Source organism: Lycorma delicatula, chromosome 12, assembly GCF_047948215.1.
Source record: "Lycorma delicatula isolate Av1 chromosome 12, ASM4794821v1, whole genome shotgun sequence".
NCBI lineage: Eukaryota > Metazoa > Arthropoda > Insecta > Hemiptera > Fulgoridae > Lycorma > Lycorma delicatula.
Genome location: NC_134466.1, coordinates 50,609,510 through 50,635,670, shown reverse-complemented (window position 1 = coordinate 50,635,670; position 26,161 = coordinate 50,609,510). Strand labels below are relative to the sequence as shown.

The window sequence follows — 26,161 nt, the reverse complement described above, 5'->3', positions numbered from 1 at the left end:
ATAGATTATTAATTCGTTTTACTTACCTTATTATTTTAATCATTTAAGACTTTTTTATTTACTGTTCATTGTTTATTACCGATTGAAACTACGGGAATGTGATAATATAATCTTAACTACCACGCCACCCAGCACACAAGTTTTTCTTATTGGTAGTGCTAAATCAAAACATTATTATTTCTTGAATTGCTTAATTTGTATATAATTGTATCTATTTTATGAATTTCAATTATCAAATTCTGTATTTTGTACTACTATTGAAACACATAACGGATCAAAATTTCCGTTACGGAACGGAAGTTTTCAATTCATCGGCATCCTTTTTCAACCTTTATTTAATCAAACTCTCAGGCGTTAGTTAATTTAAATATTTTTTTATTAAATTTCCTGAAAACCTCCGATGAAATATTTATGCAAAATTTCAGTTTTCTAGCTACGCTCTCTCTGTTTTGTATTCAATCCTATGATTGGTTAACACCAAGTCTATTAAGTCCTCTATCCTATCTTTCTTTTTTTCCTGTTTAGCCTCCGGTAATTACCTTTCAGATAATACTTCAGAGGATGATATATATGAGTGTAAATAAACTGTAGTCTTTAACAGTCTCAGTTCGAACGTTCCTGAGATGTGTGGTTAATTGAAACCCAACCACCAAAGAACACCGGTATCCACGATCTAGTATTCAAATCTGTATTAAACTAACCGTCTTTACTAGGACTTAAACGCTGAAACTCACGACTTCCAAATCAGCTGATTTGGGAAGACGCGTTCACCACTAGACCAACCCGGTGGGTTAAATCCTGTATCCTGAGCCTTCCTTTTCAGTTGGATATCGATTTCACAATTCACTTCCCTCATAATTTGCTTGATATACTCCAGCCCTCCACTTCCCCGATGACTGTTCCCTTCAATCATTACCTCGACAATAATTTGGAGCAGCTAACTATGTCGTAGTATGTGGCCAATTAGCGTGTCTCTTCTCTTTGTGAGAGCATTCATCACCTTCTGCTGAAGAGCAGAAGATTCATCCGGCTAAGCAGTGCATTATTTGTAACTATCAATCCATCTGATCCTAAGCATTCGCCTGTAACACCAAATTTCAAAGGTCTCCACCTTCCTTCTATCCGCAATTCCGATCGTCCAACTTTCGCTACCGTACAGAACTAATTCCAGTACGTTTTTAGAAGCTATTTCCTTATATCTAGATTTATATTGGTAGTGCAGAACAACTCTTTCTTCCTGTTAAGGGAAATTCTTGCTTGCGCAATTTTTATTTTTATTTCCTTGGAACTTCTCCCGTCTGGCGTAATTGCATTGCCTAGGTATTTAAATTCGTTAATCTTTTGGAGAATCTCACCATTCCGTTTAATCTATATATCCGACCAAGTGCCACTGTTTTGGTTTTTGTTCTGCTTAATCTAAGGTTGTAGTAATCTTCAGTAAATATGGCGTCCATTTTTTCAATAATGTCGATCATATCCTTTTTTTAATATCTGCGATCACGACAATGTCGTACGCAAATCGTATCGCTTCAATTTTCTCTCCTTGGATTCTAATGCTCAGTCTGACTTCTTCTCTCACTTCATCTCATGCCTCCTGAACATGAGTTAAAACAAAATAGGTAACAGTTGACAACTCCTCCCTCCTTATGCACTTTTACTCTTTCTTGATCTCCTCCCATTCTGATGATTGCCTCCTCATTTCTATACAAAGTTCAGATCAATCTGATCCCTCTCTTTTTCAGTACAATGAAAATTTTGTTCCAGTTCACATTATTGAACGCCTTTACAAGGTCGATAAAGGTGATAGCTACGCTATCTTCTGGGAAATTGAAAAATTAGTGGTGAAATAGTCGACAAAGTTTTTTATCATATATGTGTACACGTGCGTATTATATAACGTACGAATAATTTATAATCGATTGAACGTACAATTATTTATCTAAAAACATCGGGTAATATACATATGAAATTTTGTTTTTAATTACTATTTAATATACATACGAGTTAAATAAAATTTAAAAAATAAATAAGTTAAATACAGCATTGGGTATATAAAATTACACAGCTTAAAATTTAATTAAACAAATAACAGAAACTATTAACAATGAACGCTTAATGTATGATAGGATTAACCAATAAAAATGTATTCAAAAGGTCGATTATGGCACCATACACGTAAATAAATAAATTAAAAATATAATAACAATTTAATACTGCCTACAAAATAAAGAATATATATTGTCAGTGGAAAACTAAATATTACATTAAAACATACGTATACAAAAAAAAAAACAAACAAACACTAAGAAGGAAAGGTCGAGCGCGGAGTGGGGGGCTCGCTAAAAACATTAACCACTAGTCTATCAAAATATCCATGCTTAAACACTATTTACGAAAAAGGGCACATTTACCCACCCTTTTTAACATTTGCACACACAGATATATATATATATATATATATATATATATATATATACACGCAAAAGCTGAAATAATTAAATACAATGGCACAGGAATTTACATTATAGGTACGTGTTTCTCCTTGAAAATTTTATGATATACGAGCGCACGCTTTGAATAACTAATGTTTAAATAAAGCACAAGTATAAATATGATAACAATGAGCTTTAACCTCTACTGCTTGATTTCTTTCAACAAGTTCATTAAAATTATCCTACAAACAAAATGTAATAAGCGTTTGTGAACTAATAGCTAGCATAAATAGTAAATAAATCCTTTTAAAAAATTATTAACAAAAATAAAGAGCGATACCGTATTAATTACAATAAAATTAGTTTCATATGTTGCTGTTTTTCCACCTAACAATTCTTATTTTATATCCCGGATGAAAAAGTATACCCAAAATTCCGGTGCGGAGGGGGGAGGGTTTCAGCTAGAAGGAAACTGAATACATAAATAAATTCAAAAAATACTATAATAGAATTTGCTGAAACTATGCAATTTAAATTAACCGAAATAAATTTTACACTAAAAAATATAATTGTTTTTCCTAAAAAGTGAATCCCGGTTTTCAAAATTTTTAAATATTTTTCTTAGGAAAATTAGTTCGTTTGTGTACGGCTTCAAAAACTCAAAATGTTCTGCACCGATTGAGCTCAAATTTTAGCAGGATATATATAACCCGCATCAAAGATTGTTTTCATCTATTTCTAATAAATCTATCCATCTATTTTTAATTTGTACAGTTTTTAATAAATAAGAGGCTAATAAATCAGATGAAAATGTAAACAAAGGAAAGCCAATCAGATCAATGCAAGATGGCCGCTGTCAAACACAACGACCAATCACAAAGAGCCCGTATGGCCGTTGCCAATGTAAACAAAATCACAACTGATTAAGTAACAAATTTCTTTGAATTATATTTAACAGCTTTATTTTCCTATCGGCAATGTTTCACTACCATAAACTACTCTACAAAAATATTTTCAGAACATTACTACGAATCTGCTAAATACTAGCAATTTCTTAACCGCTTGAAAGCTTTCCTTGCTTGTTCCAATCCTTCTTTACTATCTGCCATACTTCATTCATCCATTTTATTACGTAAAAAGTAACAAAATTCTCCCGCTTCTAAAATTCCTCAACCTTAGTAATCAATACCTCATTATCCTCCTTAAGTCATATTTCATTATGTTTTGTAATTACAATTACTTATTTTCAGATTTAAGTTCCCTCTTAACAGGAAATACGCGCCATTAAGTTTTTCTATGAACTGATATTAAGTTTCTTATAAACGTCAAAAGGTTTTGAAACCTTTTACGTAACATTAAAAGCTTGTTATTTATTGTAATATTTGTGCGTGATGCAAGTTTTTTTAGAAGTAAACGAGAATTATGAAAAATTAAAAAAATAAGTAGTACCCTGCTCAGAACCTGTTTTCTCATTAGTAAAATTTCAACTTAGCATAATCATTATTAGGATTATATGAAAATGATGTGGATACCATATGACTTCCTTGTAAGCCTATTAAATTACATATACACATTTTTTGCTGCACTTCATTTAACCGTTATTTCATTTTCAAGTGAGATACGATCCTCCAGTTTTTTTAATAAAGTGGACAGTTACACAATTGCATTATGGTGGACACCACATTACATCACATTTTTTTGTGGTGTACTTATCAGCATTTTATATTAGTTTATATATTAATTTTGGTTCACATCGCTCAAATAGTTGTGTGGTATAAGTGAGAACGTGTCGGATACGTAACCACGGACACATCGGTTCGAATCCGACTTTTTTTTTAATTTAAATATATTGACTTATTAATAATTATTAACCACTGTAAAAATTGTTTAATTAAAATGAAAAGTACATAAAATTTTATTTCACTAATAATTTTTTATTTTTTAAAATTTTCTTTTTTTATCTTTTTCTTTATTATCTTTCAATCGCGGATTAAAATTATTAATAAATCAATATATTTAAATTACAAAAAAATGTTTAAAAATCATGTATATGAAGTCGGATTCAAACCGATGTGCCTTCCCCTTGTAATATCCAAATATTTCATTAATTAAAATTTCATTCGGCTATAACTATGAAACAAATGAAAATAAGTACCACTTATGATATATCGTTGAAAAGCTTTCAATGACGTATTACTGCATTAAGAAAAAGTCTAAAATCCAATTTTTTTTTTGGATATTTTGGACGCTTTTGGTCCAGTCGATTCCAATCAGAAGGGAGGTAAACAACCAGATGTTACAACAGCCAAAATTTCAACATTCTACGTTTAATAGTTTTTTGAATTATGCGAGATACGTACGTACGTACAGAAGTTACGCCAAAACTAATCAAAATGAATTCAGGAATGGTCAAAATGAATACCTCCGTTGAAAACTAAAAACCAAAATTTTTCCCGATCATAATACTTCTTTTACTTCGTAAAAGGAAGTAAAAATTAGTCAGGTTTTTCTTTTGCCCCCAATTTTATCTTATTTTATTTATTTAAACAAAGAAGATCTCTAATTACATAAAACATAGAATTTAATTTATTTTATTAATTTTTCCCACATCAGTCTCAATACCACGATTTTATTTTTAAATCAAATTCGACTCGGTAAAAATATACCTTTGATAACTACGTTAAACCAACTCCCTGGAACTCTGTTAAACCATAACTTTTTTTTTACATTTTCGATAAGTAAATTTTTTATTTATTTTGAAAGTAATACCGATTTTTTCTACGCCGGAACTATCAAACATGTTTTATTTTAAAATATAAAACTCATAGATAAAATTTTAAACTTAATATTTAAAAATTTCCAGTTTAGAAATAGAAAAAAAAAAAACAATTTCAGCCTCTTACCTTCTCCCCCCCCCCCCCCACCAACAAAAAAAAGAAACCAAACTGAATTGTTTTTTTTTCTTTCTACAAAAAGAAATCATTAAAAAAGTATTAACATTGCATGATTCGGATATCCCTTTTGCAGTGGAGTAGCACAGTCAACAACTAATACTTAAATACCACATTTTTACCTTAATTAATACGATCACAAGAGTAAAGCATTTATAAATATCCGTACTTTTTTTTTTTAAATAAAACTACATTTCAATCTGGTGTTCAGTCCGAGGAAATTAAAACGAAAACGATTAAAAGCATTGCCGTTTCAGAAACGGTCAGTTTAAGAATGTTCAGAAGAAGACTGGTAATCTGTAATTAAGCTATCTCAAAATAAAACAAAAAAACCTTTCCGGAAATCTGTTGAGACAACAAAAAGTAGTAATTTTTTATGTACATGCAGCCCGTACAAGCAATCATACAAACATAGACGACACATAATTATATATAAAATTCAACGCAATCCACCCAAGTACATAAATAATACAGCTCTTTCCTTATTTTTTATATTTTTTTTACGAAAGTATTTTTGCAGGTTCCCGCATCATCAGTCGTATGTAATATTTGTATAAAATTACATGTCAAACATAACGTTAAAACAGAACTGCCAATGGCAGTTCTATGGTATTTGTCGAGCCATAAACATGTCATTATTTTGTTTTTATTTTAATTTAATTATATTTAATTGACTTCAAATGTTTTTGTATATATATATATAATTATAATTTTAATCATTTATTCTTTTAATTTTATGTTTGATATGTAATTTTATTTAAATATTACATGCCACTAATCATACGGGAACCCACGAAAGTGCTTTTGTAAAAAATTATATGAAAAATAAAAAATAAGGTAAAAGTTGTCTTATTTCTGTACTTCAATGGATTGGGTTCAGTTACACATATTTAAATTTATTAGTGCAGAGGTGATACGGGTCTTAAAAGAATTGATTTAGGAAAAAAAATAGTTACACACACACGTGTGTGTGTGTGTAACTATTTTTTTGTGTTATATATAACACTGACATATACAACTATACAACGGTTAACTTGTAAATTTTACCAGAGCGTGGCAAAATAATTTACATCGTTCAAGAAAATAAAAACAAGACGTAAGATTTAAAAAGGATTCAAAATGAGGACAGCGATTACAACTAGCTAAACTGTAATTACGTATTTTAGTCGGTACGTAGTCTAAAGAAAATCACAAAAAGCAGAGGGGATGGACTCTTCTTATACTTCCGCTACGTCAAAAAATTTAAAATTAGATTTTAAAAAAAAACCGCGAGGTTCATAATAATAAAACTGGATGATCTCCAAACAGTGTCAAAAACCCGGTAAAATAGTTCAAAGCAATTATAATTACATCAGCCCTGAACTCTAATGTAAGATGTATTAATATTATATATAAAAAGAAGTGGAATTAATTACATTTAATTTCATACGTACAAAAATACCTAATAAATAATTTATTATAGTACATAAATACGTAAAATAGTAATTTTGCAATTCTACGTTAAACTGGAATCGAATCGAGACCCTGCAACACCACTCAACAGCTGTAATTAATGAAATAAAAAACGGCAAAAATTACAGAATATAATCGGGGGAATTCAACAAGGCTACCGGCCATTACGAAGCCAGGTAAAACGATATGTACACCGGTAAATTCTTATTAATAAAAAAAAATATTTGGTAAATAAGGAATCAAATATGAAACTAAAAATGGTTTACTGCTGGTTAAAATCATATCAATCTAACCCGTAAACAAACGATTGAAATTTTAATAGATCTTCAATTAAAAACAATGAATGCGATGTCGCCCAGGGAAATGTTTTCGGTCCTGTACTCTCCTTAATAATAAATATTACACTGATGGACAAAAAAAAAATTTTAAATGTTTCTCTAAGTGTGATACCAATTCTTGAATTGCTTTTTTGCGTACATCTGTAATTTTTCTATCACTCTTACTTTTAAATAAATTACGCTTCTAAAAAAAATTAAGGAAAAATATAGTTAAATCTGTAAAATTTATAATTTTGCATGGCCATACCTGTTAGAATGATTTCGCTTATGCTTTTCTTTTATAAATACCCTGAGGCACATCACGAATTAATGTCCAACAGTAATCGGCTAGCATGTTATATTCAATTTCCTTTTACAGCGACTTTCCATCATCGAAATGTCTTGGTAGAAATGTTCATCACTTACGTCTCCGGGAAAAAATTCATATGCGAGTGAAGGAAATGTATTTTCAAAGACATATTACATCCCATAGCTGTGCAGGAAGTAAGAAGTTGATTAATAATATCGTGGTAATTGTAGGATTTTTTTTTTACAGAGAAATATTTTGCAAATATCTTTAAATGAAGCTCAAAAGCTTCACACACTACATCATTTACCATCGAGTTAAATATATCATCTTTGACCAACTCTCTTATTTGAGAACCAACAAATACTCCTACTTTAATTTTTCCTTCACTTACATTCGGAAATTTCCGCCTGATGTACAAAAATCTGGGATTATCCTTCTTCATTGCTTTTACAAAATTTTTAGTTCTACCTTGAACGGAGGAGTAAAAATATTTTTTTTTAAGTTCGACTAAGAGCTTACGAATATTTTTCCCATTTGGAGTTCAGTTGTCACTCGTTTCTTCCACTCTTTGATAACATAATGTTTATCCCTAGCTCGGCCGTCCCGTTCGCAAAGCAAACACATGTACTTAGTATAGCCTAACTGCATCCTAACAAAGTAGCTATAACTTTCAAATCACCACATATATTCCACCTATGTTTTTTTTTTTTATGATTTATTTTTTCAAGAACGTCTTTCATCACATCGTATGTCTCTTTCAAATTAATACCATGAGCGACTGGTATCGAAGGTTATTTGTTACAGTTGTGTAGAATATCCATTTTTAAACTATACTAGGACGAATCTATGAAAAGGCGCCAGTCCTCAGCTTTATGAACTTGTCCTAAGTGCAAGATAAGCTCATCAATATTTGTGCAATAAACAAAATTATTTTCATCAATAATGTACTGAGATGGTTCTTTTTGTCGGCTTCGAAAGATCGAAATTTTTGTATTTTTTTTAAAAGTAAATTCCAATCTTGCGGTCTTGATCCTAACAGGTCAGCTTGATTTTTTTATAAATCCAAATCCATAACCGAGACACTCAATTCACCTTGTGATATAAGATGTGGTTTATTGGAAGGTAATTCAAAATCAAAATCATTGTTGTTTTCTTCAGTATTGCCTGATTCTTCATCGCTGCTTTCGAAATATACAATCACAGGTGGCTCTGGAATTAGAATAATTTCACTGTGACTATGATATGATTTAATTCTTTGTCTACTATTGCTTATTTATAGCTTACAAATTATGTTAACAAAGTTAAACAATAAAAAATGAGCTAATAAAATACAATATAGGAGCTTAAAATGCTAACTATACATTGAAAAATGATAAAAATCCTTTAATTAAATTTTTTCAAAAATGGTGGGCGATAGAAAGATTCTGAGTTCAAATTCGTCTTCAGCATCAATAAACAGATCAAACGTTAGGAAAAAAAATTATGTTTTCAATGTTATGTAATTCATTATCTCGTTCGAAAACAATGCATCTACATCAGAGGATAATTATTTAAACGTAATTAAAAAATTCTGCATTAGTTGAAAAATCGTTCATCGGTTTAAATGTACGTATAGATAAATCAACGAACATTGTTTTCATATAAAGAAAGAAAATCGTGATTAAATAAATAAAAAATCACGAGTTTTTAGGAATGGAAAATGAGGCTATCAGATATTTATCTACATGATTCGTAAAGATTTTTAGTATCCTAAAAATTCTGACAATTTTTATTTACGAATAGGCTATTTAAATGAATGAATGAAGAGAAAAAAAGTCATTTAATTCTTTAAAAAAATTACAATACTCATTTACATGAAACTAGACAACAATATTTTCGCATTGTACAGCAGATTTAATTTTACCTACGACAAATATATCACATTATTCTACCGTTTGCAGTTTTAATAAGTTATCTAACCTAACGATGTAAAAAAAATTTTCTATTAATTTAATTATAATAAAATTAAAACGATCTCTTTTTACAGTAAAGATATTACTCTACTGACGAGTTTTTAAAGAATATTACTTGATTAAACCTCAATTTTTTACGTACTAATTTAACACGAACATAAATGTGTCCTTGCTATTAATAAATAATCTAGCACAGCGGTTCTCTAATTTGTTTTTTACCACACATGTGAATTACAGATCAGTAGCGTACCGATAACTATTAAAAATGTATGTCATTAGGATAGCGAAAGAGATATATATCTCAGAATGGTAGCCCAATATAAAAAAAAATCGTGTACTAAAATTCTTTTAATAATTATTTACAAGAAAAAAAATGTATGTACTTTATAAAGAAATGAAAAATACATTTAATTACATTATTGATTACAATATTCTTAAAAGATGACACTACATGCTTGTAACTAATGAAGAGATATCTTGTTCAGTCGAGTCAATTTAAGTCCAAATTTGGATCGAGTTTCAGTTTAATATAAAATTTATTTTTACTTCCTTGTACGAAGAAAAGGAAGTATTGTGATAGTGAAAAGTTTCGGTTTTCAAATTTCAACGGAAATATCCCATTTGACTAATTCCGGCGTGACGTCTATGCGTACGGTTCGCACAACTCAAAAACGATTGGCCGTAAGATGTTGAAATTTTGGATTTTGAACTGTTGTAACATCTAGTTATCTCCCCTTTTGATTGCAATCGACTGGACCAAAAAAAGCCCAAAATCCAAATAATTTGGATTTTGTACTTTTTCTTAACTGCAGTAATAAGCCCTCATTGAGAGCTTTTCAACGATATATAATAAATGGTACTTATTTTCATAGAAGAACGAAGAGGTCTTCGGAGGAAGAAGAGGAAGGAAGACCAACCACTCGCCTCAACATCACGGACTGGAGTCCGGAACAGAGCCCAGCAGAGATGCGTCCTGAAGGGCAGCCATACCAGAACCGGATGAAGAGCTTCTACACAACCTCTCCTATTTCAAAACTTACAGTAAGACAAAATAACCCAGCAATTGCGACTCCTCCGGAAAAGGGGACGCATTGCTCCCTCCTTATAGCTAGTGCCCCGTTGTGGCGTATTCCTGCTAGCCTATTAAAGAGTTAGCACCGAAAGGACTTCAGTGGACGGTCTGAAGGGGAATTACGTCGGGAGGACAGGCTTTATAAGCCTAGCCTTCCGCGGTCGGCCCATGAAATGGGTTCGATAACGCTGGTTTAACAACGGATTGGAATGCAATTAAATCCGTCTTAAATTTACTAAATTAATAATAAACAAACTTGAAAAACTAGATCCGAGATTAAAAATAACCCTTTTAAAAAAAAACAAGCCCGATTGGAATGATCCAGCAGCAAGGGACTCTGTCCAGGTTCTGCGATGGAGTAGGGAGTAATAAACTCCTGCCAACTCTGCATTCCATTCCATTATTTTCATAGGTTCCAGAATGATAGCCACATAAATGTTAATTAATGAAATATTTGGATCTTACAAGGGGAAGGAAGATCGGTACAAATCCGACTTCATCTCCTTTTTTGTAATTTAAATATATTGATTTATTAATAATTATTAACCTCAGATTATAAAAAAAATGTTACATAAATAATAATGCAATAACAATAAAAAAAAAGTATGAAAAAATATCAGAAGTTATTAATGAAATAAAGTTTTATGTATTTAAAAAGAAATGTGTATATGTAATTTAATAGGTGTACAAGGAAGTCATGTGGTGTCCACATCAGGTTTTTTACCGTCTCCATTGCTGAAAATCCTGTTTCACAAAGGTATATGGTAGAAAATGGAATTAAAAATAACAATGCTTTTCTAAACAGCGATGGATATTCATTTTTAACCATTAGACAAAATTCATGTAACTTTAAAACTAGTAAATTTCATTTTGAAATCGCCATCGCCAGACAGTTCTATAAAATATTCTATTTTGTTGTTAACTAGGGTTCCAGGAATGACATCTAGTTTGAAACTGTTTCCTATCCATAAAATTCAGAACAGTCTTCATTAAAATTTCAGCGAGCACTATGCGATGGCGTTTTATATTGATGAGAACTTTCATTTCAATTTTATGTCAAAAAATTTTCCAAATTTGTAAAAGACTGCAGATTATCATTCCAAATACTATTATTCATCGCTTAACATTTGATAAATGCCTTCACTTTGTCGTCTGCAAAAAGTAGTTTTGTTGTTTCACCTTTTACACATAAATTGAATCAATTGAGGCGACTGAAAATATCTGAAAAGTAGGCTAGTGTTATGACCCACGGCTCGTCTGTCAATCGATCATACGGTTCAAAATCTCTATCAATTTAGAAACATCTGCACATCTGAATGTAGCTTAAATAACCTGCTTACCATTTTACCTTTAGAAAGCCATCTCACATGTGTGTATGAGTAGTAGAATGCGGTCACAATCAATTTCACAATAGTTTCAGAGAATTTAAAGCCTGAGATTTAATAAAATTGACCACCTTAAAGGACTCCTGGAAACCATGTTTAAACGGTTTGGGAAACCATTTTGTTGTTAAAGCTTCTTTGTGAATGCTGCAATGAGCGATGGTAAAATTAATGTAACCGATTTTACTTTGGTGCCAACACACCTCCATATTTTCCTGTCATAGCTCGAGAATCATCACAACAGAAGCCAACGCACTGCTTCCAATCCAGTCAATTTTCTGCAAAGACGTTTTCCAGTTTTTCAAGAATTTAATCGGAGGTAGTTCGTGTTGAAAGTAGAAACTTTTATGAAGGTGAATCTATAGTGAATATAGTTGAAATAATTATATTAAAAGAAAAAGTAGGATGATCATTTCAAAAATAGGGTATACGGTTTTTTTTGCAAATCTTTCCGTTTTTGAGTTCAATTAGTCCACATAGATAAAAAAAAAAGCCATATGTATACGCATACATACACATGACGCACTGATTTTAGCCTTATATCTCAGTATTGACCGAACTACTTTTCTTTAAATTTGACTTTATTTCTATAAGATATTGATCATATTATTCTTTTTCAAAATTAGTTAAGGGGGAGGGGATATAGCGAAAAAAATTTCGCTTTCTTCTGAAGCATTTTAGAGAAAAATTTTTTAAAATCAAATCTGTTACCCACAAAGCATATATAACTACTACAAAACAGAAAAGTTTTTAAAAAATCAATCCCACCACTTAAAAATTAAAATATATGTTTTTTGTTCTATTTCTCTTCGGTTTAAATATTTTAAAACAACTTTTCGAAAGTTTGTACTTCATAGATAGAGCTACCAAGAAATGTCTACACAATCTTTTTAAATTATAGACACCAGAGCTACAATGCAGAAAATTTTATTTTTATTTTAGCCCTTATTGAAGGGTTTACTAAATTTAGAGAAAACTTTAGTTAAGCAAATTTATTAAGCTTAACCTAAATATGAACATATTTTTTTTAACGTTACTTCTTTTTTCCTGTTTAGCCTCCGGTAATTACCGTTCAGATAATATCTCAGAGAATGATATGCATGAGTGTAAATGAAGTGTAGTCTTGTACAGACTCAGTCGACCATTCCTGAGATGTACGGTTGAAAAACCCAACAACCAAAGAACACTGGTATCCATGATCTAGTATTCAAATCCGTGTAAAAATATCTTACTTTAGTAGGACTTGAACGCTGGAACTCTCGACTTCCAAATCAGCTGATTTGGGAAGACGCGTTAACCACTAGACCAACCCGGTGGGTTTTTGAAACGTTTCTTAAAATTTATTTTCCACCTCTAAAAAATACATATTCTATTTTATTTTATTCTTAATTTTTATCATTAAAAAAAATCTTCTTGTATTTTTCTTCATCACTTAAAGGGCTATTAAAGTTAAAAGTAGCTTTGACAACTGTATTATATTTCGGACCCAAAATGAGAAGCAATTTTTTCATTACTTTATAAAAGTTACAATTTATTTTTTTATATTTTTAAACAATTCTCTTTTTAGTTAATTTTTTTTTGTCACTTCTTTATCACTTTTTTTATCACTTCTTTAAAATTAATTTTTCCTACATTTTCCTCACATACTAAAAAGGCCTTAAAAACAAACTTTTTTATTCAAAATTTGGGAATATTGATCCTCAAATTTTATTTTGATTACCGTTACTTGACCGGCGTAGCTCGGAAAAAATTATGCAATATTTTGTCAGGTTTTTAAGGTAGATTCAATTATTTATCGTATTAATGTACACATGAAAAAAAAAAAAACATAAACCGCGAGTCCAAGTATTAAATTACTAATTTTGGGAATTTTATCGTAATACTACCAATGGATACGCTTCTTTTTATAAGATTCTGCCACGAATTTACCTCCATTCTAACTCGTCTTCATTTCGTTATCTACCAACCAATCGCGTTTACTAATCTTTTTAGGAATTACCTTTGTACGTTCTCCATCTCTATGACAACACACGGCCGCAATCAGCAGCTAAACTTGCTAAAATTCATGGGACACCTCTTGTACATACACCACACAGTCCAGACTTGTCACCGTGTAATTTCCACACGTTTGGTTTGCTGAAAGAAGCTTCAGGAGGGGAAAAATTCGAAAACGGTGACACCGCATTATGTGCGCAATTGGTTTTTGGGCAACCATCTTGTCTTTTAGACGCGGGGATCAGGAGGCTAAAAATCTGGTGGAGAAATGTATTTCTGTTAAAGGAAACTACGTAGAAAAATATGGTAATTTATTTGTATTTTTATAATATCAATAAAACTATAAAAATAAATTCCAGTTTAGATTTCAATGACCCTCGTATTATAACTGAACATCAAATTATCGACACACCTGTTTTGTACGGTAGTTTTTTAATCTCCTGTTGTTACTCTATGTAACCTATACACAATATTTGGATGGAAATTATTAATATAATGATTTTACATTAATTCACTGATAATTAAATTTTATAATGTGAGTGAACATCCTCAACCCTTTTCAAATTGAAGTATGTTGAAAAATATGTTATATAATTAATAAAAATACAAGTTTCAAAAGTCGGAAGAATGAAATTATCTTAGTATTCTTCCTCAGAATCTGTAATGGCAGTAGCGTTGTTTCAGCTGTTTTGGGCAATTCCATCATATAGTCAGGATACAACGAAGCTGTCAACTGGCCACCTAAATAGGTAAAATATGTATATTTAACGTTAATTAAACCAAGTTAGCGAGCGAAGCAAGCGTAGATTATGTTTGGATAGGTTACACTGATATAATTATACTGATACAAATTATAATAGAAAAGTTTTAAAAGAATTTAGTAACAAAGTAAAAATCTCGTAGGAGACGGCAAGCATTGGCGCGGCTTCCAAGGGAATGAGACATCGGAGGGTGCCGGGTTGGCCTGTGGCTGAGTACCTTGGGGGCCCTCTCGAGCATGAGGGAGGGATCGCTTTTGTGCGGTGAGGCCGTATACACTCCGCTCCCGGTGTCTGAGGGCGTTGCACACGTTTTTAGTGATTATGGCTGACGGGTCATGTGGGTAAGTAGTTCAGTTGTGTGTGTGTTTTGTGTACTCCGGGTGAGATTGTGGAAATTTAATTAACTTTTGAGTGTACTTTGGTGGATAAGTTATGTCTTGTGGCCATGTCTTAATGATTCTTGTGAGCTTGCCTTGTGATGGCTTGATTGTATGAATTTATAAATGAGTGTGGTACGTCTTAGTACCTGTTTTTAGGTGTTCTATTTTTTCTGGATGTTTTCCTCCTTTAGGTATTTGTGGTGTGCAGTGTGTGCGTGTAGTGGTCTGGTATGGGATGACGTTTGCTTATGGAAACCAAATGTGTGTGCGGGCGCTTTCCCCCCTCCTGAAGTAATGCTTTATTAGCGATTTCCCAGGAGGTGGTGTCGCTTGGGGTGGAGGTTTAGTCGGTAGTGCGCAGGAATATTTTTGTAACAACTTGCGGAACCTGTTAGCGAGCCCGAAACTGTTTCGGCGCCCGTAAATGGGGTTCGTCCACCTCAAAAAAAAAAAAAAAAAAAAAAATGGTTTTACGGATATAGTGCGCGAAACGTCATTACACGGAATCGAACATAATCTAATCAAACGTAACCAACGCTCGCTAAACTCGTCTGATTAACGTTAAAATTTAAAATTATATACAATAAGTTATACGAATCGGGTGATTTTACTTTTACATAAGCAAACAATTGGATTTCAGTAGGGGTCCCGCATAACCGATAAGTACCGATATTCTTTTTCTGTACACCCTGTAGATCCAAATTACTATTTCAGATCTCTTTTCCAAATCAATTTTAACAATATAATACACTATACAATATAGTTACACCAGCTATCACACAAGCCACCTTATTGCCTATACAAAAGTATATTCTTCCCGGTACAATAATTGGAAGACATATAATTGTTTGCAACATTTAGCGATGAACCACAAATATAATTTCATACATTCGGACACGGGAGCACATACACAGACAATCGAGCGAACGTGCGTGGCTAGAAGTGCGTTCAAACGTTCCTCGGCAGGAAATTGTAAGCACCACTTGCATGGGCATCTCGCAGAGTTCTTTTTCAAAAGAAAATGCAGGGACTACAAGACCCGAGTACATCATTTATGATCCAGTCTTGCTTCACTGTATCTTGACTATATGATGGAGTTGTCCAAAACAGCTGATAACAACGCTTCTGCCATTACAAGATTCTGAGGAAGAATAATTAAGTTCATTCATCCGACTTTTGAAACTTCTATTTTTATTAATTATATAACATATTTTTCAACATACCTCAATTTGAAAAAAATTAAGGTTGAGGACGTTCAGGCTCACAATTACCTAAAATTTTATATTTTTAATCTTATAAAAAATATTGCATTAATCTACGGTTATCATTTCGGTAAGCGTCATGTTTGTAGTTTTTTGATTAGCTTGATATTATTAAGAAGTGTGTTCTTCAGTTTTCTTTTGATTTTTTACAAAATTAATGTCATCGTTTTTAGATATAGATAATATGCACAACCTGAACGCACAATTTTTATGATTGGAAAAAGTTAAAGTAGAGAATACAATCAGACTAGTACAAGCTAAAAATGCATAAAATATGACTCCTTGTATCTAATACTGATCTAAGAATTATAGAGACTGTCTTAAAAATATCTGAATATAGTACAATTTCGTGGTAGCAAACTGTCAGAGGGATATCTCTAAAGTAAAGACCGCGTGTAAATTTCTCTCATTAGGTTGTCGAACTTGTGTCGTTCATGACCAAGCTAGTAATGTATACACTGCATTGTTGTCTGTAAGTTGGCACATTATAGTATCTTTGGTTACGTGCGAGTTATTACGTTGTAAAATGAATAGGAAAATCGATGTTGCCACCGATTGTGAAATACGTAGAGTCATACGTTTTTTAAACCATTATAACGTTAAGCCGGTTGAAATTCATTGGCAGGCGGTTGTTGTGTAACCCATCGGGTTGGTCTAGTGGTTAACGCCCAAATCAGCTGACTTGGAAAGTCGAGAGTTACAGCGTTCAAGTCCTAGTAAAGCCAGTTATTTTTACACGGATTTGAGTACTAGATCGTGGATACCGGTGTTCTTTGAAGGGATTGGGTTTCAATTAACCACACATCTCAGGAATGGTCGAACTGAGAATGTACAAGACTACACTTCATTTACACTCATACATATCATCCTCTGAAGAATTATCGAAACGGTAGTTACCGGAGGCTAAACAGGAAAAAGAGAGTCGGTTGTTGCGTACGATAATATGTAATAAATGAAAGAACGTCCGAAAATGGTGTGTAAGGTTTAGAAATAACAGTTGTTAATATGCACGACGAACGTTCGGGTAGGCCCTCGATAATCACCGAGGACTTGTTGAAACGCGTCGATGATGAAATACTGAAAAGATGGTAGCTCAACGATTTCCGACCTGACCCTTCTTTTTTCTGATGTTTCAAGAGCTGTTATCGGTCGCATTGTTCACGACCATTTAGGCTTCTGAAAGGTTTGTCCACGTTGGGTGCCGTACGTCTTAACGGAACGTCACAAAAAAATCCGAATGGGATCTGCTTTGGAATTTTTGATGCGCTACACACAAAATGGCGATGAGTTCCTTAATTCAATTGTTACCGGCAATGAAACATAGATTTCATATTACACGCTAGAGAGAAAACGGCAGTCAAGTGAATGGAGTCATCCTCAATCACCAACCAGACCGAAAAAAATCAAGCCACAGCTATTTGAACACAGCATATTGCTGATTGATTTCATGCCACACTGAACGACTATAGATGCAGAAGCCTACTGCGTAACTCTACGTAAGTTTCAGCGCCATTCAAAATCGGCGACGTGGACGGCTGACCGACGGCGTCGTCCTGGTGCACAATAATGCACGTCTACATGTTGCGGGTCCGACACGTGATTTACTGAGAACATTTGGATGGGAAATTAACGATCATCCATCGTATAGTCCGGACTTGGCTCCTTCTGATTACCATTTGTTTGGGAAATTGAAAGAATTTTTGAGCGGTAAGCAATTTGCAGGTGACGATAAACTTAGAAATGCTGTTAATCAGTGGCTAAATGGACTGGCGGCAGAAAAATACGACGAGTGTATTGAAGCTGGTGTATCGCTACGATAAATGTCTTAATTAATGTGACGATTATATAGAGAAATAGTATAAGATATGTAGTTTACGAGAAGTTTTCAGAAAAATTTTTTTTACAATGAAACGGTCTTTACTTTAGAGATAACCTCATAGAAAATAACCAACTCATAGGTTAGAGATAAACTCGTAGATAATAAATAGAGCAGAAGGGTGAAAAAATGAAAGTTTTTGAAATGTAGTATTACAGGAGGATGTAAAAATTTAACCGAGTAGATAAAATCAACTGAAACTTGCAAGATGCAAACAACAGAAGTTTGTGACAGAATTTTACAATTTTTTGCGATACTGTCCCATCACATACTAAATCGGTGGGTCATAAGAGTAAAACGCCCAAGTTTAGTTAATTTTCAACGGATATGTAGAAGAATGAAACTGAGATGATAATTATAATTTAAGAAACATACAACTGAGGAAATGTAGTAATTGTATTAAGAATAAAAGAGCGCTAAACAAAAAGAAATGGAATAGCATCAAACCAATCGAGTGACTGAAAATAATCTTCAGACATGTTCCAGAATTGTTTATTTATGTTACCTCTCAAGTGCAACATACGTTTATCTAATTAAAATATACAATATAATGAAATAGATGAAAGATTATACCACCGTAAAAGAAATGCTAATAATAACTTTTGTAACTGTTATTTTTAAAGCAATATTACAATGCAGTTTATTCGATTGGATCAAGCCACGATCAACTTAAACTGAAAAATTTAGTTCTAGCCGACAGGAGAGTCTTGATTGTTTATTTAATTAACAGCAATATGAACTCCCACTACAGATAATATTAGATCAGATACAAACCATTTTATCAATCTAATCATTACTTATTTACACCTCATCTAGTCACAAATATATACGTGGCCACTTAAATAAACTGTTAAATACTGTTAAATAATAGGCTACTTAAATAAACTGTACCATCGATTCTAACATGAAGAGCAAAAAGAAAAGGGTTTAAGTCTACACTATTAATAAATGCCTTATTGATTTGATGCAATTTGTACTATACATGTACATACTACGTTGATACAGTGATACGATCAACATAGAATACATTATTTCACAATAAAAACAAACAAATCAATCAGCAGTTTTACGCAATGGTCATTCTGTATGGCTGTAACACATATTAGATGAATGAAGTAAAAGAGATTCTAGACAGTTGCTTTCTCAAGGTACATGATTAACTATACAAATATAATGATATTAACTATATATAAACAGTCAGACGGTGAACAGGGCTGAATATAATCTGCATTTCATCAGGGCTGGCTAACTGATAAATAACAGTAATATTTGGTTCAATGGAAGAATACAACAGGAATCCTCTTTACAAATCTCATTCCTTGGCAAGCCTTGCACAGTTTCTTGTTATTCTTTATAATGCCAGTCATTTTTAGGAGCGACTTGAATCATGTCGAATCATCTAAAACAATAACAATCACGATACTTAATATAAACAAGTAAACCAAAAATAAAGATCACACTAATACTGCAAAATATTCACGCGATTAACACTTAATGAATATATTTATACATCGGTCAGATATTTCCTCATGTCACACAATTCCAGGAATAAATAGGTCTTTTCTGTCTAGGGACATAAAATGCCAAGGCTGAAATTCCTATCAGATTATTTCCAAACTAAACAGATAATGAATGCACACAGCATTAAATAATTTAAGAAATAAATTTAGCAAGTAAGATTTGGAGTATGAAACCCTTGAATTAGAAGCCTACTGACTGAATAACAAATTGAAAAAATATTTTTAACCGATAATCAAAAGTATTTCATATGTAATTATTTATTTATGAAAATAACTAGTTTTAAAAATCATAAAATATTATTATGTTAATCAAATTAAAATATATTTAATTGATTTTAATTATAAACTGCAGTCTTAAATAGTACCCTACAATATATTGAAATAAGACTTTTTTTATCACATCTTTCTAACAAAAATACAGGAAAAAATGTTTTAATAAGATTATTAACAGTAGCAATCCATCCATATATATATATATTATATCATTATTCATTTTTAAAATTAATAAATAATTTTTAATATTTAATGTATTATAATAGTAAAAATTTAATAACGAATTTAAACTTTTATCATAATTTGTGTAACTACACAATTTTCATAACAATTCTTTTATCAATTATATAAATTTTAACGGCTATTAATTTTCTTGTGATAATAGTTTAATGCATTCATCACAGCAAAAATACTGATCAGAGTAGTAAGCATACGTTTATAATTTGCCGTTCAACATTTACAAGTTGAAAAGAAATAGGAATGACAACTAGCAAAAACAGTAGATTCATGGTAAGAGTATTAATGCTATAATGAAAGATAATCAAACGATATTCTCAAATTCTATTGATATCAAAGCATCTGCACAACTTGTTACAATTGTGGATTTCTAAGACAAAGAAGCGTCATGAATTAGAACCCAACAGTAAAATGGTGGTAAAGAGATAATACCAAGGAGCCATTAATATCAAAATCACTAAATATCATAAAACATTACTAAATATCATGCACTAAATCACAACTTCAAAAAAAATATATATATATAGTAAAAAATATTGCAGATATACAGACACAACAAATTTCAAGAAACCATTTTGACTGTAGGTCTGTGGCCAGACATCATTGTGAAACCCACTTTTTTTGAAATCAAGGACTCTAAAATGGATTTCCCAATGAAAATCTCTAGTTATTCTTCAAATTTTTGGTCGATTTCATAACTTTCTCTACATATTACATATAAGTAAGAAAGCAAAATGAGATTAACGAATCTTCAATTGCTGAATACAAACATCTAACAAACATCTAATGTATATTTTTGTTTACAAATTAAAATATTTCTTAGAGAATTACTAATTATAATGAAATTTAAATTAGTCACAAAATGCTGCTGCTCAATAATACTTTATTTTTTCAAAACAATACTACAATTGTCTTCATACACTTTAGATAATTACTATATTATTTTCTTAGATAATGTGAAATTTAAACAAATATTAAATAAAATAAAAAACTTCTTTCAATATATATATATTGTGTAGTACACATACAACACATTTGTTTACATAATTCTCTTTTATATCAAAGTAACTATTAGGACTTAATGTTTGTATAATTGTATATAATAAAAAAAAATTATAAGTATTTTAAATAATGAAGAACAAATAAAAATGTCTATGTTTATTTAATAATATAATCATACAATTTTTCTTTAAATGACACAAACACACACAAAACAAATAACCCTTTCATAAACAATTCCATCTTACAGATTAAGAAAAATAGGTATAGGTAGTAATTTAAGAAAGGTGATGTTTCTTTAGTAAGCTTGAGGAAAAGTAATATGCATTTAGATATACAAATCTGCATCCGTTTCTATCAAATAGTCAAACTCTGTTTTATAACATGTAGCCTTTTCCAGAATTTTGCTACTTCTGTATAATACACAACAATACTTTCATGTATACATATATGTTATTTTTTTATTTTTTATTTATTTGTTATATGTTATTTTTTAATTTATTTAATGTTAAACATTACTGTAATAAGCTACCCTGAATTCAAGATGAAAGATCAAAGAAATACAATGTTTGACACACTTTCTAAGTAGCCAACCATTTCAGTTCAATTTTCCAGCTGTTTTAAACGGGAGTTTTCTTTTAACTTTTTATGGAACTACATTAGTACAGTGTTGAAGTTGTCTAAAAGTAGTTTTATCTGATAACCATCTCTACTTAATGAGTGGACTGAAAAACAGTTACCACATTTTTGCATTACTTACAAACAAGTAAATCAATATCAGCATTAAAATTCATGACTGTAAAGATTGGTTCTATGAATAAAAGATAAATAAGTGAATACAAAAAATAAATGAGAATTATAAGTAAAATTATATTTAAATGTGATCACATCGAAATACAACCCTTTATCTTTTTTTCATTATAATATATTCTTTTATTTTGACTAGTTTTTATACCAACATATCAGTTAATTACATTTAATTTTGTTGTATTTCTTTATCAATGCATTTTACACACTTTTAACGACTTTTTGTCTATTTATTAATATCTCTTTCTAAAGGTTTGCATAAATCAGTTAACTTGACATTTTGTTATTCTTTAGCTACATAATTTTTATCACAAAACAAAATCATTTTCACAAGATTAAAATTACAGCAAGTTAATAAAAAAATAGAACAGTTAAATATCAGTTCAATATCATCAATTCTGTATTTATCAAATTTATTTTCTTTAAACATTTTCTAAAAAATTAATCTGCACAAAACTTTATTTTACCCAACTATTTGTTTTTCTGGTTGAAGATTCATTCAGAATTTTTTTTAAATATTTTTTTACTATGAAAGGGAGGCATTTTACGTATCGGATATCTGATCTCTGTACAGTTTTTAATAATTATTTAAAATTAATACTGATTTCACTGCCAATATAATCAGCAATATCTGAGCGATTTTAGGGCCTGTCAATAATCCTCTTAAATGAGATTGATACTTTTTACTGTAGTAAAAAAACCTGGTGTATCTTGATCTATGCCTTATTACTGTTTTTATAGGATTACACATGAATATAACCTGTTTTAATTAAACTTTTAGAATATACCATTTTAATTAGTAATCTACTGATTGAATAGCAGTGTCTTCATTTTAAATTTATGAGATGATCCTTTTGATGAAAATTATTTTTTTTTGGCAAATATTTGACTAAAATAACAAGAACAAATTTAAACTCACTCTGCTAATGGTAAACCATTTTTTGTTTAAAAACAATCTGAAAGAATTTAGCAAAAAACATAAAGTGATAAAAATTACTGATGAAAATTGTGAACTGGTAGAAGAGGATTCCTTTCCCCAAATGGCAAGGAAAATGTTTTTTTTTGTGAGTCACAAAATATTTAAGTTGTTAAAAAACTAACCTTATTTACTGTAGATATAAGAAGTTATAAACAAGTTATTTCAAAATTAGTCTCTTCCAAATTTATTAGATAAAATTACAAACAACCTGTTTTTAAGTTTATGACTGTATAAATATAAATACTAAGGCAAAAATTGATATAAATATATATTTATATATAAAATAATTTTAGTAGAATTACTTTACTTTGCTAAGTATATTTTAATTTTATGCGATTTATTAAAATAAATATTGCCAATATACAAGTATAACTTCAGTTTTGAAAAACATTAAAAAAACTAATTCTAAACTAATTAAATTGAAGTTTTAGTAATGCCTATTGACACCACTAAAATTGTCTTTAAAAAAAATAATTTTTTTTATAACAAGCTTTTTTTATATCTAAACATGGTACTAAAAGTAACAAATAATATTTTCAAAAGTAAAGGACTACTGAAAAATTAAGTTAACATACGAAATAATTCAATTCAATTCGAGGAAAAAAAGGATCCATACAATGGATTAGCCAGTAAACATAAATAGAAGATAATTTTGTTTTCAACAATCATATATGTTTAAACATCATCCTGGAGTAAAATCTTCATTTTCATGTACTTTTTGTAATACATAAATTACTAGACCTAGACAATCGTGTTTCACATTTGACAGCCTTATTAAATACAAATAATAAAAAATAATGTTAAGTTATAAAATTTTATATTTAATTGAAGCATATAAAAATATCTTCAAAAACGGACGGAAAATCGTTAATAATGTACCAAGATAAATATTTCAAAGTTTCAACACAACAAAATTATCTATTAAATATAATCAGATAACATAACCATAATATGCGCGTTCGGTCCTGTTTAAGGCACTAAATGAGTAACAAAAATTTAATTTGTAATTATGAACAAATTATTTGTAAAGCCAAAAGTTTATTCAATTTTTACCTTATACACAAATTAAATAGTTAAATTTATATAATCTAGATCGTGCACTGAAAAAATAAAGTAAACAAAAGGGGTAAACAAATGTTTACAAAGCAAAAACACACAATATAACGCGGATGAAAAGAGTCGCATTTTGGGAAAACACCTGGACAAGCGTCATGGGATAATTATTCTCAATATCCAAAGTCATCTAAAGTACTATTTTAGAATTAAAATTCGAACTAACATTAACACTTTCGTTTTGTTTGTTGACATACAACGCATTTTATGAACGACCTTGAGCAAATAGGCAAAGAGTTAAACGACATTTTTCACGATAATGAAAAGGATACGGCTATAACGCCTAAAGAAAATAATGTAATATTATTATCCTAGATCAGAAACGATGCAAAGGATTTATATTAACCTTTAAACGCAATAAAATATAACAATAACTTACCCTCTCAGACTCAACCCCGGCAGACTCCATCTTGCCCGCATCGCTAGCTGCTTCATTCTAGTATTGCCAACTGTTACTTTTAATACAAACAAGGAAAACACATTTCTTAATATACATATATTTACATGTATAGTATTTTACTTATAAGGAAGGAGAAAATGATTAGATATAAACAAAACAATTTAATTTGGCTGTTAAACTCTTTACAACAGAAAGCTTTCGGCCAAATATGAGAATGTAAATACGTTAGGAACTACAAGGAACGGTTCTGAACTAGTTTAATCACAACAAACTACTTGCTCAAAACCTGATACAAAAAACAATTACAAATATGTTCGACTATTCTTTTTTTTATATATGTAAAACTAATTTGTAAAACAATTAATATGTAACAACTAATACGAGTATGTAAAACAATTTCTATGTTAAATTGTTTAATGATAATCAATGAAGAATGTAAATTAGTTCTATAACTCCAGATTCAGAAATAATAATTTAATAAATTTAGCTTCTTCTATTATTGTAGTTTTAAGTACAAAACCTTAAGTACAAACCCGATTACTGACCGTACAACCCTTAAACAAGTCTATCTTCAAAAATAGCATGAAAGCCTTATCCGATATATTTCTCATACTAAGCATAATTAATATACATGGTCTAATACAACCCCTCTAAAACAGTGTCTTTATCTTTGCAATAGCAGTAAATATTGTACTGCTATGAAAACCAATTTATCAAAGTATTGCAAAAAAAGTTGTAAACAATATTCAAATTTCAATTATTTTTACCATGCTATGGGTAGTAATAATTATAAGGGCCCATATTTTAACAGAAATGAAACACTAATAATAATATCACTTTTGTTATTTTCTTAATAAATGACAACTTCTTTATAGATTTACAGCTTACATAGAAAACAACAGTTTCTGATATGTTCTGAACATGACATAGTTGACTAATGGGATATGAAAAAACCCTAATCAGTTTGTTTTGTATGTCAAAATGAAGTCTTTTTGTAAACATTTGTTCAGGGTAACTACAAATCTAGCTGAAATTTATTAACCACTAATAACATCTTGAGATTTCTCATGTAATTTATTTTATCAAGAGTTTTCTCTTACATCACCACTGTTATGGGGTGTAGAGGGGTTTTCATAGGTTTACCCAGGAAGGGTGTAGTATATCTAGACCTGAACCTCACTTCGGTAAACTACAAGAAAATTAAGAAACATAACATGTTTCAAAACTTGTTTTGAGATACATGAAAGATTGTCACAATAAAGTAGGAAGTTATTAATTAATGCAATTATATTAATTTGTAGGAGTTATATATATATTTATTATGCATTTATAAATTCAATCAATTCCATTCAAATCCAGCAAGTGTTACAGAAATACAATTCTAAAAGTACCTTTACTCATGTTTAGAATGTGGGTTTCTTTTAAAAGTAAATTGCTCTTTTTTTTGTCTTCAGTCATTTGACTGGTTTGATGCAGCTTTCCAAGATTCCCTATCTAGTGCTAGTCGTTTCATTTCAGTATACCCTCTACATCCTACATCCCCAACAATTTCTTTTACATATCCACCTTTACCCTATCCATTTCCCTTTTTAAATTTTCTACCCTACCAACCTTTTTTAAGCTTCTAACATTCCACGCTCCGACTCGTAGAATGTTATTTTTTACTTTTCTGGTGACCCCTTCCTTAGTAG

At 30.6% G+C, this 26,161-nt stretch overlaps 1 protein-coding gene across 1 annotated transcript in view; it reads right to left on the bottom strand.

Annotated features, from left to right (window-relative positions):
• The window catches only part of Lk6 (MAPK interacting serine/threonine Lk6 kinase), a 192,666-nt gene extending 168,165 nt beyond the window's left edge, over positions 1-24,501 (bottom strand). Inside the window, exon 1 of the mRNA XM_075380754.1 lies at positions 24,450-24,501. Within this exon, the coding sequence (XP_075236869.1) occupies positions 24,450-24,479 (30 nt within the window). The 5' untranslated portion in view covers positions 24,480-24,501. The remainder of the gene's footprint in view (positions 1-24,449) is intronic.
• Positions 24,502-26,161: the final 1,660 nt, after the last annotated feature.